The following is a 16,596-nucleotide window of genomic DNA, read 5'->3' on the forward strand; positions in this document are numbered from 1 at the left end:
TATCGGGCAGTTTTAAGTCCTTTGTTTCTACTCCTTCCATGCCCCTGTAAAACATCTATGCATTTTTCAAGACTGAGCTAAGAGTTTACTGAACTTCTCCCCATCTAATAGTGTTAACTACTCCCTGCTTCCTGCCCACATTGTATTCCAGGCAGATAACAGAGCTCCTCGAAGCTTTACTGGAATGTTTGTTCAGTGTCTCTGTCCCTTACTAGGCTCTGTGCTCCTGGACAGCAGGAACGATCTGATTCTTTCAGAGTTTCCACCCTCAGCACAGAGCTCAACACAAAGTCAGTTCTCCATGTTTGTGGAATAAATGGCTAAATGAAGGGAGTTTCACGTTTATTGCTTTATTTGTTGGGTGTAGGTGTAACTTTGCAATCTTCTCCTTTATTTCATTAATGACAAGGCACTGAGGTGAAGGGAAAAAAGAACGCTGAGCAAGATTCCTGGTTAGATCATTTTGCTGGAAGTTGAAGTTCTCCCGCAGTGGTGCAGAGGAGGGAAAAGAAGTTAGAACCTTTTGGGACGGTTGCCTGGATGACAGCTCAAAGGTCTGGTCTCTGTCTTCACCCAGGATCTTGAAGGAGCAGCCAGCCCTGACTGAGGACAGTATTTAACCACAGGGTAGAAGTCCACACCGAGGAAACCAGACCAGGAGGCAGGGCTGCCACCAGCACATATAGCAAGTGCCTTTGTGTACATTACAAAGAAGCACCTGCCTCCCCGTGAGGCAGTGCAAGGCCAGGAAGTAGAGCAGGGCTGCATGTCAGCCCTGACAAAGCCCCTGGGCTGTGCCCACCATTGTTTTTGACTCCTACACTCAAGACATTCCAGGCTCAACAAATCTCAGAGCTAGGAAGAAACTCAGATGGCATCTGGCCCAGCCCAAAGATTAAAGTCACCCAGCTGAGTCTTGGGAGAGCTGAACTAAAACCTAGGCTTCTGACCCCAGTCCCGACCTTTTCTATAACATCAAGCTATCACCCCCAGAGTGTGGACATGGCAGGCTCTGGGGACAGATCTATTCTGGCTAGGACCCCAGGCCACCTCTGGTCACACAAAACCAGGATGCAAACTGAGCTGCATGGTTAGGCACAGACAGTACCATCCTTCCCCTTGCTGGCTGCGCCAGCCCTGCAGATGTGGAGCTCGAGACTCTGGGGCCGTTGCCTGCAAAGATCCCAACTCTGCTCCTTCCTTACCGAGCTCCGTGGTGTGAAAAAGAAAAGGCCACAGGCCAAGCTTGCTGACCTCAGGGTCCTGCTGCTGATGGTCACTTTTCCTGGGGGAGGAAGGGAAGAAGCCGGGGACACTTTCCCACTTATTACCCATGTGAACCTGGGGCCCCACTTTGCACCCTGTGCCTCCCTGCCTGCCTCCCAGGGCTGCTGGAAGATACCGAAGGGATCACGCCTGGGAACTCCCAGGAAAACGCTGTGCAGTTAAGAGGGATCATTAAATTCCCGTTCTGCAAGGCAAATAGAGCTAACTACACACACCCGAAGCCCCAGGGTCCTTCAGGGTAGGGAGGGCAGCGGCTGGACAAACAGGTCAAGCAGCCTGGAGGCGGCCTCCCAGAATGGCCGTCCATCTGGCAGCCCAGGTGAGTTTGTTTGTCTGGGACCAGAGGGCAGAGTCCTTCCCTTTCCCATGGAGGATAGTGCTGGGTCTGCCCAACCAGCCCCCAGCTCAGACAGCTCTGACGGTGGAATCTCCTCTGATCTCCCCAAAGAGAGGGATCAAGGCCCACAGGCCAGCGGACAACCTTCAGTGCATGAACAATCACCTGGGAGAGGGGTAGGGGTGTGTGCGCACACACACCTGTCAAAATGCAGATTCCAGGGCCCCGTCCTCAAAGATTGATTCAGCAGGCCCAAGAAAATGCATTATAACAACACTCCTTCTTCACCCTCCTCCCAGGTGACTGCATGCAGGAGGTAGACGGATTGCACTTTGAGTGAAGGCTGGTGTTTGGAAAATAATGTATAGTCTGGAAGCAGAAAGTCTCACTGGTTGTGTGGCCTTGAGTGAGTCATTTACTAGGCCTCAGTTTCCTCATTTTAGGATGGGGAGGCGAAACCTTCACAGGGTTGTTCTGAGTTTTATTTACTTATTTTTTATGTAAGCGATGGGGTCTCACTATGTTGCCCAGGCTGGTCTCAAACTCCTGGTCTCAAGTGATCCTTCTGCCTTGGCTTCCCAAAACGCTGGGATTACAGGCATGAGCCACCATGCCCAGCCTGCTCTGAGTTTTAAATGAGATGATGCAGGTGGAACGACAGCATAGTGCTTGGCCTGTGGTGAGCGACAGGTAAATGCCGGTGCCCTCTTCTGTCCTCAGAGGTGGAGCCAGAACAAAGGGGCCATCACTTCAGAGGAGGGGGCAAGAGGAAAGGAGCCAGTCAGCAGGGACCTGCTGAGCTCCTGGGGAGCCAGCCAGCCAGCACCTCCTGCGGCACAGACACCGAGGTGGAGATGTTGTTCCTCTGCTGCACGCGGAGCCCAGCAGGCCCAGCCCAGAGTGGCGATTAAAGCAGAGGCAACACTATGCACAAAGGTCACAGTGAACTAACTGAGGGGAAAGGCAGCCCAAGAAAGGAAGAGTCTGCAGGATGCACTGTTAGTAAGTGATGCTTGGCGTCGACACCAGCACACCCATCAGTACAATCGCAACACACTGCTCAGAAAACCACTGCCAGGGAGGATTGCTCCAGCCCAGGAGCTCAAGGTTGCATGCAGAGAGCTATGATCGCACCACTGCACTCCAGCCTGGGCGACAGAGGGAGACCTTGTCTCTTTAAAAAAAGAAAAGAAACTGCTACCTGAGTAAAGTACCTGGAGGTGGGCTCCAGGGAACAGAGGCAACTCCTTATAACCAGCGCAGCCATTAATTGGAGCACAGAAAGGTGCTCATGGAGTATGGAAGCAATTCACTTGGGGGTGGGGGTGCTGTAAGTACTCCGAGTACACTGCCAAGACTTCCTGTGTCATCAAGACTGCAGCAGCCCCCCTCTGAATTATCACCCATTTTTACGCCAGTGGGGTGTGAACCACTGAATAACAAAGCTTTCCCTTGAGTTTCCCACGTATGTACCCTGGGGACAAAGAGGAGAGGAGAGCCAAGGAGAGGAGGTCTGCACAACCGCCCATGGCTCACGTGCACGACCCCCACAGAACACTGCCTGCTCCCCACCCCTGGACTCTAGATTCATTTCACTAAACCCCACAGTCCAAAAGTGTATTGCAGTGTGGAAAGTGTCAGAGATTCCACACTGGCTGTGAGACCTTGGACAAGTTACTTAACCCCTCTGAATTCCATTTGTAAAACGAGGCTACTTTACCATTCTTATGAGGGTGAAAAGAAACGTGATGAAGCCCCGTGGTGCACCTGCTCCAGATGGCCGAGCTCTGGCCTTCCTCTGGGACAGTGCCTGGAGTGCAGGTGCTCAGTGTCGGCTTCACGCAATACCAGCTCACTCTGTCCTGATCAGTCCCCTCTGGGCAGATGTACCCCATAACACAACCTCAAGCACATCACTTCCGTGCTCAAACACTCTGTGGCTCCCGACTGCCACAGAATCAAAGGCCCTCGGCCTAGCTGAAGATCCGCATGTGCTTCCAGCCCAAAGATGCATTCTTCCCCTCCTCCCCTGACAATCGGCCCGCACCCCATGAGATTACTCTACGTTCTCCAAGCACACTCCGCAGGCTCCAGCTCTGGTCTTAACTCACACTATCACCACCCTACTCCTATGGTGACAGGAATGTTCTACCTCTGTGGAGGTCCTTGTTTCACTCTTCCCAAGACTGTCTCAGGATCATTCTCTGTCTCCAGTCCCTAGTGCAGTGTGTGTCCTCCTAGGATGCATGTCTGCTCAGGCCAGTGTCTGCCTAAGCACCTGGGAGCATTTCCCCATCTACCCATGAGTGGTGGGGGACAGAGACCTGTCATTCCTTCCTGCAGAGAGACTGGCACATAGTAAACATTCTGAACAGAACACCTCCACACAGGTGAGCTGCGGATGCAGTTTGGGCCTGAGCCCTGGCCCACAAAGGGGGCAGAGCCAAATCCAGAGCTCCAACGGGTCCTCTTGCCCATGTGGAGGCCAGGCTGCCCCCACCCCACCAGCAGGGCATCTGTGCTTTGTCAGCTGCGGCTTCCCAGCTGTCTGCAGCCATGTTACAGTGTTTCAGCTCACTAATTAGACATCATTAAATGCCAGTTCCCTCTCTGCACTGGCAGCAACGGAGCCCAATTCTGCCCAGCCAGGACACATGCTGTCCCAGGCCCCTTCAACCTCAGTGTGGGGCTGTTCCCGACCCTGTGGGTCATGTCTCCCTGCTGCACCCACTGGGGTTCACTCCCTGTTGAGCTGACCCCCTCTGAGGCCGTCACTTTTGACACACATTCCCTAAACAAGGTTGAATGAGAGGGAACATACAAAGGAGACCCAAGCTAGCTCTGCAGGGAAAGAGAACAGACTGCACCCACGTGAGCAAGGTCAACTAATTCAGCCATGAAGAGCCATAGATAGTGCCCACCAGGGAGTAAGCATCACAATTCTTTCTAAGATCCTAGGCCAGGCCAGCTTTTCCCTGCCCCACGGCATGCTTCTGGGATAACTTCCCCGGCACTAAGTTGGTGTTAATTAGTGAAAATTATCTAATGCAAGCTCATTTTAACATTAGCTTAAAGCCAAACATAATTACAAAGATAAATCAACTGCTAAAAAAAAAAAATCCAGTGAAGATACACAAAGGATTTTTAGGATCATCTGCTGGTTTAGGTTATGAGGCTTGAGCTCTCAGCACTATGCAGCACGTGGGCAGAGCGAGGCAGGACTCAAGCCATTTGATTGATCCATCAGGGCAAGACAATTGGAGCTGGCAGTTTGCCTGGGAGGTTCTGAGAAGCAGCAAGGATAACTTTGTGGCTACTGCCAGGTGATGTTACCTGAGAGGGCTTACCCAGGGAGGCAAGTTGAGACTGCAGGGAAAGGTGTGGTTGGTGAAGGTGATACGGAGGGCATTCCGGTGATGGGAACAGTGTGAGTCCACGTGCCTCCAGCCTTGCCTCTGCCTGCCCTGCCCCTCCACAACTGGCTGATTCAGCCGTCGGTTCCCAGTAAGCCTCTGTTCACCTGGAACTCAGGGCAAGTGCACAAGCCTGGGAATCGGACTCATCTCAGTTCCCATCTGGCTTCACTACTTACTGGTCGTGTGACCTTATCCTCTCTGAACCTCAGTTCCTCACCTGTAAAATGGAAAGTTGCTGGACTGTTGTAAAAATTAAATGAAATAATATATTCTAAAAGGGCTGCACATGTCTGGCACGTAAATGCTCAATAAATAATAGCTATTATTTGTCTGTTTCCAGGCACAGGGGCTTATGCCTGTAATCCCAGCACTTTGGGAGGCAGAGGCCAGGAGTTCGAGGGTCCACATTTGATTCATCTGTAAATTTCTGATGCCCGGCATATGGTAGGTTCTCAGGACAATATGTTGAATGAATGAGCAAATAGGACTCTCCAGGCAGTCCAGGGACCCTCCTAGGTGAGGGAGTTAAGGACACTCGCAGTCTGTCCTCAGAGACTCACTGAAAGGTAGAGTCCTGGTCCCCACCTCCACCCCGCCATCTCCTGACTCACTGCTAAAAAACAAAACAAAAAACCCGTATCAGGAGCAGCCTCCTACATGCCCAGCCAGTACTGCAAGGAGCCCAACAGAATCATGGCCGGTGTACAAACTGTGCCAGGGATGTTTCCAGATTATTGGAAACCTGGGCCAGAGAGACTAATAATTAGAAAAGCCATAGGCTGTCTTCCAGGACTAAGATTCTGGGATCATTAGCAAGTCTACACACTGCAGGGATTTTAGAGAAGGAAAAAGAAAACCAGGGAAGGCAGCAGCCCCAGCTGAGGCTAACTGTCATGGCACCTGGGAGGTGGGGAGGGGTGGGGGAGGGAAAGGGATCTCTAGAGTGACTCAGCCTGCGGTGGGGCGGCTCAGGACAGCAGAAGCCAGGAACAGAAGCGGGTGGTCAGCCAGGACCCAGCCCTGGGCTCATTTGTTCTCTGCCCTGCTCCCCACCCCCACCCGCAGCTCCGCAGCTCCAGTTGGAAGCCTGCCCCAAACAGCCTCTGCTTTGTACCTTCTAAGACAAGGGGGGTGGATCTGGTCACCAGGCGAGGCAGCATCCCAGGGGGTGAGAACGTGGAGGGACTCTGGGTTGCTGGGCTGGGAATCCCCTCAAGGCCTCAGCCTGTCAGGGAGGGGCACAAGTCCAAGGGGGCCAGAAAGTGGCCATGAAGAGGTCAAATAGGTTTCTAGAAGCTACTCACACCAGATTCCCTGTGTCACCTGCGTGGATGTCACCAGGAATAAAGAACCTTTCTCCCCCCATATGGCACAGACTGGAGCAGCTAGCGGTTGTGTATTTGTCTGTCTCCAGAACTAGTCTGAAAGCCTCCCAGTAAACTTTGAATGTTTCTGGAAGTTTCAGAGGGAAGAGATGGTCCCAGAGGGAAATTCCCAAGGGTAACCTGCATTTGTAGTGGAAGGACACAGCCTTGAACTCAGACTGGCTGGAATCCCAGCTAGCCTCTTGTGAGTTCTATAACCTACGCTTTCCCCCACTTCAGGGAAAATACCACCTCCCTTGAAAGGTGCTGAGGACTGGGTTAAAGGAAACAGCATGCAGATCACCTACCTCATCTTAAGAGAAGTCCATTTTACCTGCATACATGCATTAGGTTCTTAGGAAAATCTTGTGCAAGAAAGCAAGAATCACCCCCATTTTACAGATGCGGAAATACAGAGGCCCAGCAAAGTCAAATCATTTGCCCAAGGCCATCCAGGGGGCTGGGAAAGAGACAGCCAGAGCAAGAGTGAGGATTCCCAGGCTGGCTCCCTGCAGGGGACCCCCTCCCCTGGCAGCGGCCTGTGCCTTCTGAGATCTCTGCCCGTCACACCTGGCTTTGCCACCAAGAAACCAAGAGAAGGTCATAAAGTTTGCTGAAGCCCCATCTTCTACTTTTAAACTCTCCCAGAAACACCCATCCATACAGTTTCAGGAACCCAAAGTGTCAGATTTCAGGAGTCAACGCTCCCCTCCCTCTTCTCTGAAGCGAAACACAGCCCAAGGCTGTGATTACATCATAGCTAACCCCTACACCCCCATCCCCCACCCCAATCTACCAGGGCCTCTTCTCCCAATGAAAGCTTTAATTCTCCAGAGTAAGAGAACTTGGGGTATTTCCAGACTGCCCTGGGGCTCTTTGGGCTGGGCCTGGGCAGCCAGTCAGGCCCTCCAGGATGACTGTGTGCGGGGAACATCCTCAGGGGAGCCCTGGTTTAGGGTCAGGGGAGCCTCTGCCCCTGCCTGTCTTATCTCTCTCTGCCCACAGCAGATCCCAGAGAAGATCCAGGGCTGAGGATTCAGACGCCGCAGCCTCCAGCAGGCATCTGGAGGCAAGCCCACCCCCACCAAATCAAGGCCAACAGATAAATTCAAGGAAAGGAGGAGGTGGGCAGGGCAGCTGCTGCTCCTGTCTCACACAATGGAGAAGCCACTCCTAACTCTTCTAACTCTAATCTCCTGGGTGGGGTACTCTAACTTTCTGGGAGAAAATTTGGCCACACCAATGCAAGAAGAGGGAGAAGGCAACAGTTACTTTCCAGGACAATGAACATTTGTATGACACTTTCTACTATCCTCAGCTTTCACACACCAGTTTCTTTAGTTTTTTTTAAACCATTCAGAAACCTAGATATTATCCTGCCCATTTTATCAGTCAGGAGCCTCAGAGAGGGGGGTGATTTGCCCAAAGGAACACAGCCAGTAAATGGCCAGATAGGACAGAACCCAAGATCTTTCAACGTCAGAGTCTGTCTTCCATTCTAGACATGAAGCTGGGTCTCCGTTGCTCAGGAATCCCAGCGCCTGAGATCAGTGAGTAAGCATAAAAGAGAGAGACTGGGAACCCAATAGCCAAAGTGCCCCGAGCTTGCCAGGGATGCCTGGACAGGCTGGGGCAAGATCCTGGAAGGGCTGTGAAGTGCTTATTCCCTGAAGCTGCAGCTGTGCCACTGCCCACCAGCCTTCCTGGGACAAGGACTCTGGAACTGCCCGGTGCCTCTGAAACAAAGCTTGTGTGGAACGGTCACTTGAGGAAGGGTGGACGGGTTAGGAGAGGGGACAGTGTGTGGGGCCTCTGGGGCCCTGGACTGCCCTAGAGGCCTCCTCTTGCTCTGTGCATTTAAATCAGGCTTCCAAATGGCAGCTCAGAAGCTCCTGGGTAAAGTCACTGTCCCTCTGAGGCAGAAGGGGAGGAGAATGGGGAAAGGAGGGAGGTATGGAGGTATTAATTAGGACCAAGTCAAGAACTGGGACCAGCATGCAAACTACGTGGTGAGGTAGCTAATGAATGCATAATCTGACTCTTGGAATTCAAAAACCAGTAACATTTTTTAAAAATTATATATGTACGCTGGGTTTTTTGTGGCATCTGCCTTATCTCTGTATCTCAATGCCCAGCACAGCACCTGGTATGGAGAAGGTGATTGGTGCTATTTGCTGGATGTAGCTGAATTAAAGAAGTGTCAACTGAGCTTAAGGAAGAAAGATAGTGGGCTCTACAGGGGCAGAGGCTGCCATCTGCAAAGCTGAGGCCCATGGTGAGGTGAGCTGATGACTCCAGGACTTTGCCACACCCCCTGGGCATCTGTATCCCAGCTGTTCACTATACCTGCTGACCAGCTGCCTAGACCTCTAACCAAGGCTGCTAACTTGGCCAATCATGCCTTGTGCTCTGCAACTTTACCCAAATCTCTCTGACCCATCCCTCTCCCTGTCCCCCCACTGCTCTAATTTAGAGAATTCTCTCTGCTGCCAATGAGGATTAAAGGAGTCCTCTGAGTAATGTGCAATTCAACAGGGATGTCTCCGGACACTTACTTCCCTAGAGGGACAGGTGGCCAACAGAAGACAGTTTTCAATTCTTTAAACAGATTGTTGACCACCTGTGATAGTTGGGGCACCACTGGGGTCCCGCAAAGGAGACTGAGGGGAGTAAGACAGAGTCTCTGCTCTTCTAAAGCACACAGGCCGGCAGGATAAAATGGGCTCTCCCACAGCAAGCTGTATGGAACTTTTGGATTGAAAATTTGACAAAACGCCAAGGAAGAGGTAGCCTTTCAGCCAGGCCTTGAAGGAAGGGGGACAAACCCATCAATAGGCAGAGATGGGGTAGGACTAGCCTGGTTACCCACTCCTCTCTCATCAATCAACCTGGCAGGACTATTCCACTAATTACAACAGGAATAAGAGGAGTAGCTCCTAGTTAATAACAGTTACCTATTCCAGTGGCCTCCCTCTCCTGGGTTGTGTTTATAATCTTCGTGGGGTCATTGGTAATCCTGACCAAGGGCCTGGGGATGCTGTGTAATCTCCTTGTCCTTGGTCTAAGGACAAATCATTTCACCTCTTTGGACCTCAGAGGGATCCTCTGGGAAATGAAGACAACACCCTACCTTATATGGTTATTGAGGCTCCAAGGAAACGGGGCAGTTTGTGATAAACCGAGAAGAGCTGGGTAGCTGGTACATTTGGGTGAAGGGCCTAGGAATGCACGGGTCAAGGTCAATCTTCAAGGTGAGGGGCGAGTAAATTTTCCTCTGTTTCTGAAGCACCAGGCAGTATTCTCTAAACCTGCCCAGCAGCCTCAAAAATGGATGCAGCTGTCACGAGGGAGCCTGGGTGTGTGGACAGCTTAGCATCACCTCATCCTTCCTGCTGTGTTCGGACGTGCCGTAGACAGCTCTTCGGTATCAGAGGCCCTTCCTAACCCGGTTTAGGGGCTGGGCTAGTGCCCCTCCTGTCATGGCCCCGTCAAGCACTCCTCATACTGTATTACCAGGATGGATCAGCAGATGATTAGGCTATTTAAGAGCAGAGGGGTGTTTTAAGTGTCTGTTTTTTACTAACATATGCTTAGTACACAGTAGACCTCCAGATATTTGTCCTATGACCAAATGGATGCATAATCCTTCCAAGTTGACCACCCATCCAGATTGCAGTTGTCCGGTTCTCTTACTCCAGCTTTGCGAATAACAACCCAGAGTTGCCCTGTCTACACAGAGTCCTACCAGAAGTCCACTCCCTGGCAGTTATAATGATCTGAACAGCCTACGCAGCAGCGACTTCCCCTGGTCTTCTCTACTAGCATGGCACTAGCTGGGGCTCATTTCTGGGTCCCTAAAGGTACCCTTTCCGCCTGTGGTTTAAGCAAAGTACATCATAAGCAGATTACTCAAGGGTAAAAATAACAGCAGAAAAAACTCCACCCCACAAGTAAATAGCCCATTGTTTGTTTGTCAGTTGGGAAGGGCTTTCTGCCATTTGCAGAGGCCCAGGGAGCAGAGAGCTTAGGCTGACCTCGAAGCCTTCCTCCCATTCCACGTGGCCCCACCCCACCCCTGCTGGGCTGTTTCCCCACTGGGCACCACCCTCTGCCCCTCCTTCCCAGTCATATTTTCAAAGTGTCCCCTCATTAGGCTCCTTTCTCCACATCCCTGAAGACCAGATACAGAATTCCTCGCTGGTCTGTGACCATGAGCAAGTCATGGCAACGCCTTAGTTTCCTGTTTGTCATTTGGGGACAAAAACGATAGCACCTTACAAGGTTACTCCGAGGATTAAATGAAATAAAATACAAAACTTTTCGGCACATAATTGGATGTCCTTCTGCCTCCCCTCCATGCTACCCGTGTCTCTGCACACAAACTGTCTCAGTCTGCCCCACCCAGCTTCTGAGCAGTCAGACTCTCACTGAAACAAAGGAAACTCCCTCCCTCAGGGTGAAAAGGAAGGAGGAAGGATCTAGTTTAATGGCCACGGAAAGTTCCCTGCCAGCTGGACAAGCTGGTGTGGGGGTGGGAGACAGGCAGGTGTCAGGCAGTGCAGCCTTTAGAGCAGAAGCTAGGGATATGAGTTCTTCCATAACCAACCACATGACCTTTGGGCAAGCCCCTTTCTTTGTCTGTGCCTCAGTTTCCTCACCTGTGAGACAGGGTCAACCTCTCTGTCCTACCTACTTCCCAGAGTCTTTGAGAAGTGGCTATACAGACATCAGGGACAGTGATTAAGGGTAGGGGCCCAGAGAGCCTGGGAGTTGAGTGGGCACAGATAGGGTCAGAAGCTGGTGCTTCCAGGGTGGTGGTCACCTACCTTGGGCCCAGTTTTAGGGTCCCTGCACCAGGCCTCACACAGCACTAAGCTCCCACCGTGACAGCTCTTTTTCCTGCCAATCAAACTGTCTTGCTTTTTTCAAGGGAAAATCTCTCATTTCTGCTGTGGAGTCTTACTGAGATCTGTCCATTCCAGTTTACTTCCTTCTCCCCTTCCAACTCTGCAGCTCATCTCCCTCAGGGAGCCTTCCCAGATTGGGCACATCCAGCCTCAAACTCTTTAACTTCCAGCAGAGCCCCAGCATTTGAGTAAACTCTTACAAGGCTACAGCTTGTATTTTCTTTATGGCTAGTGCCTGGCACACAGTAGGCACATAGGAAATAACTACTGATTAAATCTGTACATATTGGATTGGTTCACAATTGTTAAACTTTTTGTTAAATATTTAAAAAGTTAAGAACACCCCACTATGCAGGACTGGAAGCTTCAGTGGCCAGGGGCCCTGTCCTTCCCTTCTTGTAGCAGGAGTACACAACCTATACCCCAGGTTGTGACCAGGCTAGCTCCAGTCAAACTCCTTGCTTAATCCTACTGCACCATTATTTCAGACAGTGGGGCAGGTAGCACAGTGGTTAAGAGCAAAGGCTTTGGTGTTCAGAGGCTGGCTCAGCCACTTACTAGCTACGGGACCTCCAGCAAGAAACTTAACTGTTTGGAATCCTGATTTCTTTTTCTCCAAAAATAAGCAGAATACATATCTCACCCAGTTGTTGTGAAAAGCAAATGAGAAAATGCACAGTGGCTGGCACACGTTAAGTGCTAAATAAATCGAGGCTTTGTTAGTATTACATCACGAGACTTGACCCCTGACCCCAGCTGCAGCCTGCTGCCCAGTATTGCCGCTCACTTCCCTTACTCCTCCTCTGTGTTCAATCTTGCCTTTTTCTTCTGCAGAATGCAATGTATAAAGAAAGCTCAGTCAGACAAAGAGGAATTATTTAGAAAGGGAGGGTGGAAACATGGACAATGAAAAGTTAACCCTTCCTTCTGGAAGCCAGTCTAGCCAACCACCTAGATCAACTCTCCAGGAAGAGGACCCCTGCCACTGGTCTTTCTAGTTTACTTTTCACTTCTCAGGCCTATGGCTTCCTGTTCGGCGTCCAGGGGAAACAGAATTCCAGCCACACTCATTGAGTTGAATTAGCATGGTGAACCCAAGCCACTCCTGTTGTGTATTCTGAATTACGCACCAAAGGCTGCTGGTGTTTCTTAACAAATCTCAGGGTAGGGGAGCCAGATTTAGCAAATAAAAATACAGAATGCCTCATTCAATTTGAATTTCAGATAAGCAATGAATAACTGTTCAGTATCAATATGTCAGCATCAGTAATATTTGGGATAAATTGATACTAAAAAATGATGTGCTGTTTATTTGAAGTTCAAATTTAACGGGGCATCCTGTATTTTACTTGGAAGCTACCAAGATACTCCTACCCAAAGGCACAGAGTAAAGATTAAAGGCATTCCCCTGCTCCACAACCTACTGGCCCCACCAGTATTCCTAACCAGCCACGGTGGAAACACCCTTCCTCCCAACTCTCCGGCAGAGCGGATGTGCTAAGTAGGAGCTTTCCCCGAAGCTGCTGAGTCCAGTGACCTGCGTTGTCAAAGTGCCCAGCACAGTGCCAAGGACATAGCAGGTGCTCAAAATACATCCCCTCATTCATTCCAGGCTGCTTGAGCTCTAGTACTGGTCCCTCCCAGGAGAGGGTGTGAAAGGGAGGGGGACAGGCCAGCTTTGACTGTGGGTGGGGGTGCTCCCAAGAGCAACATGGCTGGGTGGGGGTGGGGAGGTCACCACCAGCTACTTTCTAGAGTAGTTTTGAAGATGACATGAGGAAATGGCAAGGGATATGTTCTGTAAGTCCCTGGGTAGCAGATCGGTTATTGTCAAGACCTTTGAGTGGCCCTTTTTCCACATTTTTCCTCATGGCAGCCACTCTTCCCTGGGAGAGGGACAAGACAAGTTAATTTCAGAAGTACAGAGCAAAGCCAGCGCCTCTGGACATTGTAATAAGGATGACTAACATCTGTCCGGCACCTTCTAATTTGCTAAACACGTTCACGTCCATCCTCTCTAGATAGACCTCACCATAGCCCCATGAGGGTGAGTTGGGGCCCATTGTACAGCGGGCATCAGGGAGGCCTGCTCCAGGCCCTGTCTTGGAGGTGGGGCCTGGTCCAAGGGGCTGGGGTTGGGGCCCCACCGGTGTGGGGGGCGGGGGCGGGGCCTACCTTCTGGGCCTGTTGGATCATCTGCCTGACCACCTGCTTGAGGTGCGGCGCCTTCTCCTCCTTGGGCGGGTGGGTGAAGAGGGTGACGCGGCTCACGCCTCGGTAGAAACCGGTGTCCGTCCAGCCCAGGTCCAGAGGGGGCACCTCGGTGTCCGAACGGTCGGGCCAGTAGGCCAGGGACTCGCCGGGCTCGTCCGGGGGTTGCGCGGGGGCCTGCGTCTTGGCCTTGGCCTTGCTCTTGCCCCGGGCGGCGGCGGCGGGGGCGGCGTCCTCGTAGGGGCTCCAGGCGGCGCGGAGGTCCTGGCGCTCCCGGCTGGAGAGGAAGTCCCGCAGCCGCTCCTTCGAGACCCGCTCGCGGTAGGCCTGCTCGCCGCCGCCCAGCAGCGCCTCCAGGGCGGCCCGCCGCCGCTCGCAGTAGTAGAAGGCGGCCTGCGCCTCGGTCACCCTCTCGTTCACGTGCGCCTCGTCCAGGCAGCTCAGCTGGGACTCGGCCATGGCGTCCCGGCCCGGGCCCTGGCGCGGCCCCGAGGTCCCACCGCCGTACCTGGAGCGGCCGAGGGGCGGGGCGCCTCACCTGGCCGCCGGGTCGGCCTCGGCCCGCCCGCCGCCGCGTGCCGGCCAATCCGCGCGGGCCGGAGCGCGGGCGCGGCCGTCGGGCGGGGAGGGGCCGCCGCGCCCGCCGCCGGTGCGGGCCTCGCCGGGCCTAGGGCCTTCCCCGCGGCCGCGGTCTGGCGTCGGCCTGCGGGGCCGGGCCGGGTCGGGAGCCCCAGAGTGGAAATAGACTGGGAGCCGGGCGGTAGTTAGACCCACGTGCGGCCTCTGGCCCACGCCTGCCTCCTGGCCCCGACTCTCGCGTGAGGCCAAGCTTGGCGACCTGACCTTTTCTGCCGCCAGCCCCCCGCCCGACGCGTCGCAGTGGGCGTTCATTGTCGAAGCAGGTAGGGCCCGGAGCACGTGTTCTGGCCGGGAGCCCCTGGGGCCGCCAATCTAACCCCTCCCTGGTTGAGGGTCTGGGGGCCCTGCTGCTGGACAGGATTGTGACGGCAGAGGGGGGCAGTGGGTGCGCAAGGCGAAATGCTAGTGAAATCTCTAGCTCCCTCCCACGTCCCAGTTCTGAGATCAGAGGCCTCCAGGGGCTGTCAATCCAACACCATCACCATAAAAATACCTTAAAAAAAAAATCCATCCAAACACGGAAGGGATGTAAGCAGCAGCAGTGGAATTCCGCATCCCCCCCCCCCCCGTTTTAATTTGAAGTGGGATGTGTGTGCGTGCGTGTGTGTGTGTTTGGGCAAGATAGGCTGCCAGAGGCCTGATTACTATATTAGTGAATCAGAATATATGTTTGAGCTCAAGGAAGGAAGCCACATGTGCGCGCACACACACATACACACACACACACACACAGCAGCAGTTCTGCTGTTTCCCATTGGATTAAACACAGTCTTCTTAGTCATTAACATATTATTTTGTTCATGCACTGCTGTACAATTTGATTCTCCGCATTCAAAATATTTTCAGATCATAGCAACCAAAGTTCACATTTCTCTCATTTTATAGCACGGCATCTTAGAGCTGGAAGGAGCTTTTAAATTAGTTCAACCCCCTCATTTTACAGATGAGGAAATTTAGGCCTAGAAATGTGCTTTGCCGGAGTCTCCTGCAAAGGAGAGGCAGAGCATGGGGACCGCTAGGTTCTCTACATCTCAGAGGTCTTTCCTCTACATCACAGCCACCTTTGCCTTTTCTGCTTTTCTCGTGAAATGACAGGTTATTGGGGACCTGGTTTTAACTCCAGGGGATTTGAAGAGGTCGCTTACCATTTCTAAGGCCTTCCTTTCATGGTCTGGAAAAAGGGTTAGATTTTCAAATACCTGCACATTTTATGAGCATAATCAGTTCTGGCATCCTGTGCCCAAAGATTGGGGGTGGTGAGCAGCAATATGTCCTCACTTGTCCTTTGCCTGTCTTGGGAATTGGAAGGCTTCACTGCTGGTCATACTCCACTCTTAAGTACCCATAGACAAATTATGTCTTTAGGTGGGAGAGCATTTAGTTTGTTACCTAATGACTTGAGGCCCTATAAGATGCCAGATCCTGTGCCCTGGGGACACAGAGGAGCTCAGGGCAGTGGGAGGGATAGACAATCACACACAGAGAAAAATAACAGAAGTGTGATGAAAGTGCTTTAATAAACGCAGTCAGAAATGCTTTGGGAGCAAATCGTCTCCACAGACATTTACTCGATGCCTACTATGTGCCTGATACACAATTTGTGTTTAGTATGTATTTCTTAAAGAAAAAATTAGGGTCAAGAGAAAGGTATGTGCAGGAAGTTTATGGGCATTATGAAGGAAGAAGCAATTAATCTGCCCAGTGGGATATGGATAAGAAGAACTTTGCCCAGCAGGAAGGGATTTTGAGTGGAGCCTAAGAAGATGAGAAGAATTAGAAGAGAAGGGCGTGAAGACATTTGGATAAAGGGAGGGGAGTTTGGGTACAGTCAGAGCATCATGCTGGCATCAGGCTCACATGGGTTCAGTCCAAGATACTTGGAACCTTAGTGTCCTCATCTGTAAAATGGGATAATAATGCTGACCTTTCCCGGCCTTCCAAATCGTTGTAGGGATTAAAATGAGATCACGTTTTTGATTTAATTAGCACTTGAGTCTAATTGGTAGAAAGCACAATAGTGCTTCTAAGACTTTACTGTGCCTAGTAAGCGTGTCGGGGAGGGGTGTTAAAATGCAGATTCTGATACAGGAGGTCTGGGGTGAGGCCTGAGATTTTGCTTTTCTAACAAGCTCTCGGGTAATGCTGGCAGTGCTGCTCCACTGACAGAATGCAGCATGGCAGGGATTTCTGAGACCGGTCGATGAGAGCGTGAACTTCCATGTCAAAGAGTCCTGGAATGAAATCCAGCTTTCCTGGTATTAGCTGTATGTCCCCTGGAAAGTTATTTCTCCTTTCTGGGCCTTGGTGAAATATGGGCAGTAATAGGTCCTACCTCACTGGGTTGTTTGAGAAGGAAAACAAGTTAAAGGATGTACACCACTTAGTGGCATGGCTGACACAGCTGCCCATAAAGGGCACCTAGAGTTAAAGTGTGG

General features: G+C 51.8%; 1 protein-coding gene across 1 annotated transcript in view; it reads right to left on the bottom strand.

Annotated features, from left to right (window-relative positions):
- The window catches only part of FAM83F (family with sequence similarity 83, member F), a 31,869-nt gene extending 17,817 nt beyond the window's left edge, over positions 1-14,052 (bottom strand). The window contains exon 1 of the mRNA XM_012638070.1: positions 13,487-14,052. Coding sequence (XP_012493524.1) covers positions 13,487-13,981 — 495 coding nt within the window. The 5' untranslated portion in view covers positions 13,982-14,052. The remainder of the gene's footprint in view (positions 1-13,486) is intronic.
- Between the last annotated feature and the right edge of the window lie 2,544 nt (positions 14,053-16,596).

The sequence above is a fragment of the Propithecus coquereli genome, unplaced genomic scaffold (genome assembly GCF_000956105.1).
Source record: "Propithecus coquereli isolate 6110/MARCELLA unplaced genomic scaffold, Pcoq_1.0 Scaffold126, whole genome shotgun sequence".
Lineage (NCBI taxonomy): Eukaryota > Metazoa > Chordata > Mammalia > Primates > Indriidae > Propithecus > Propithecus coquereli.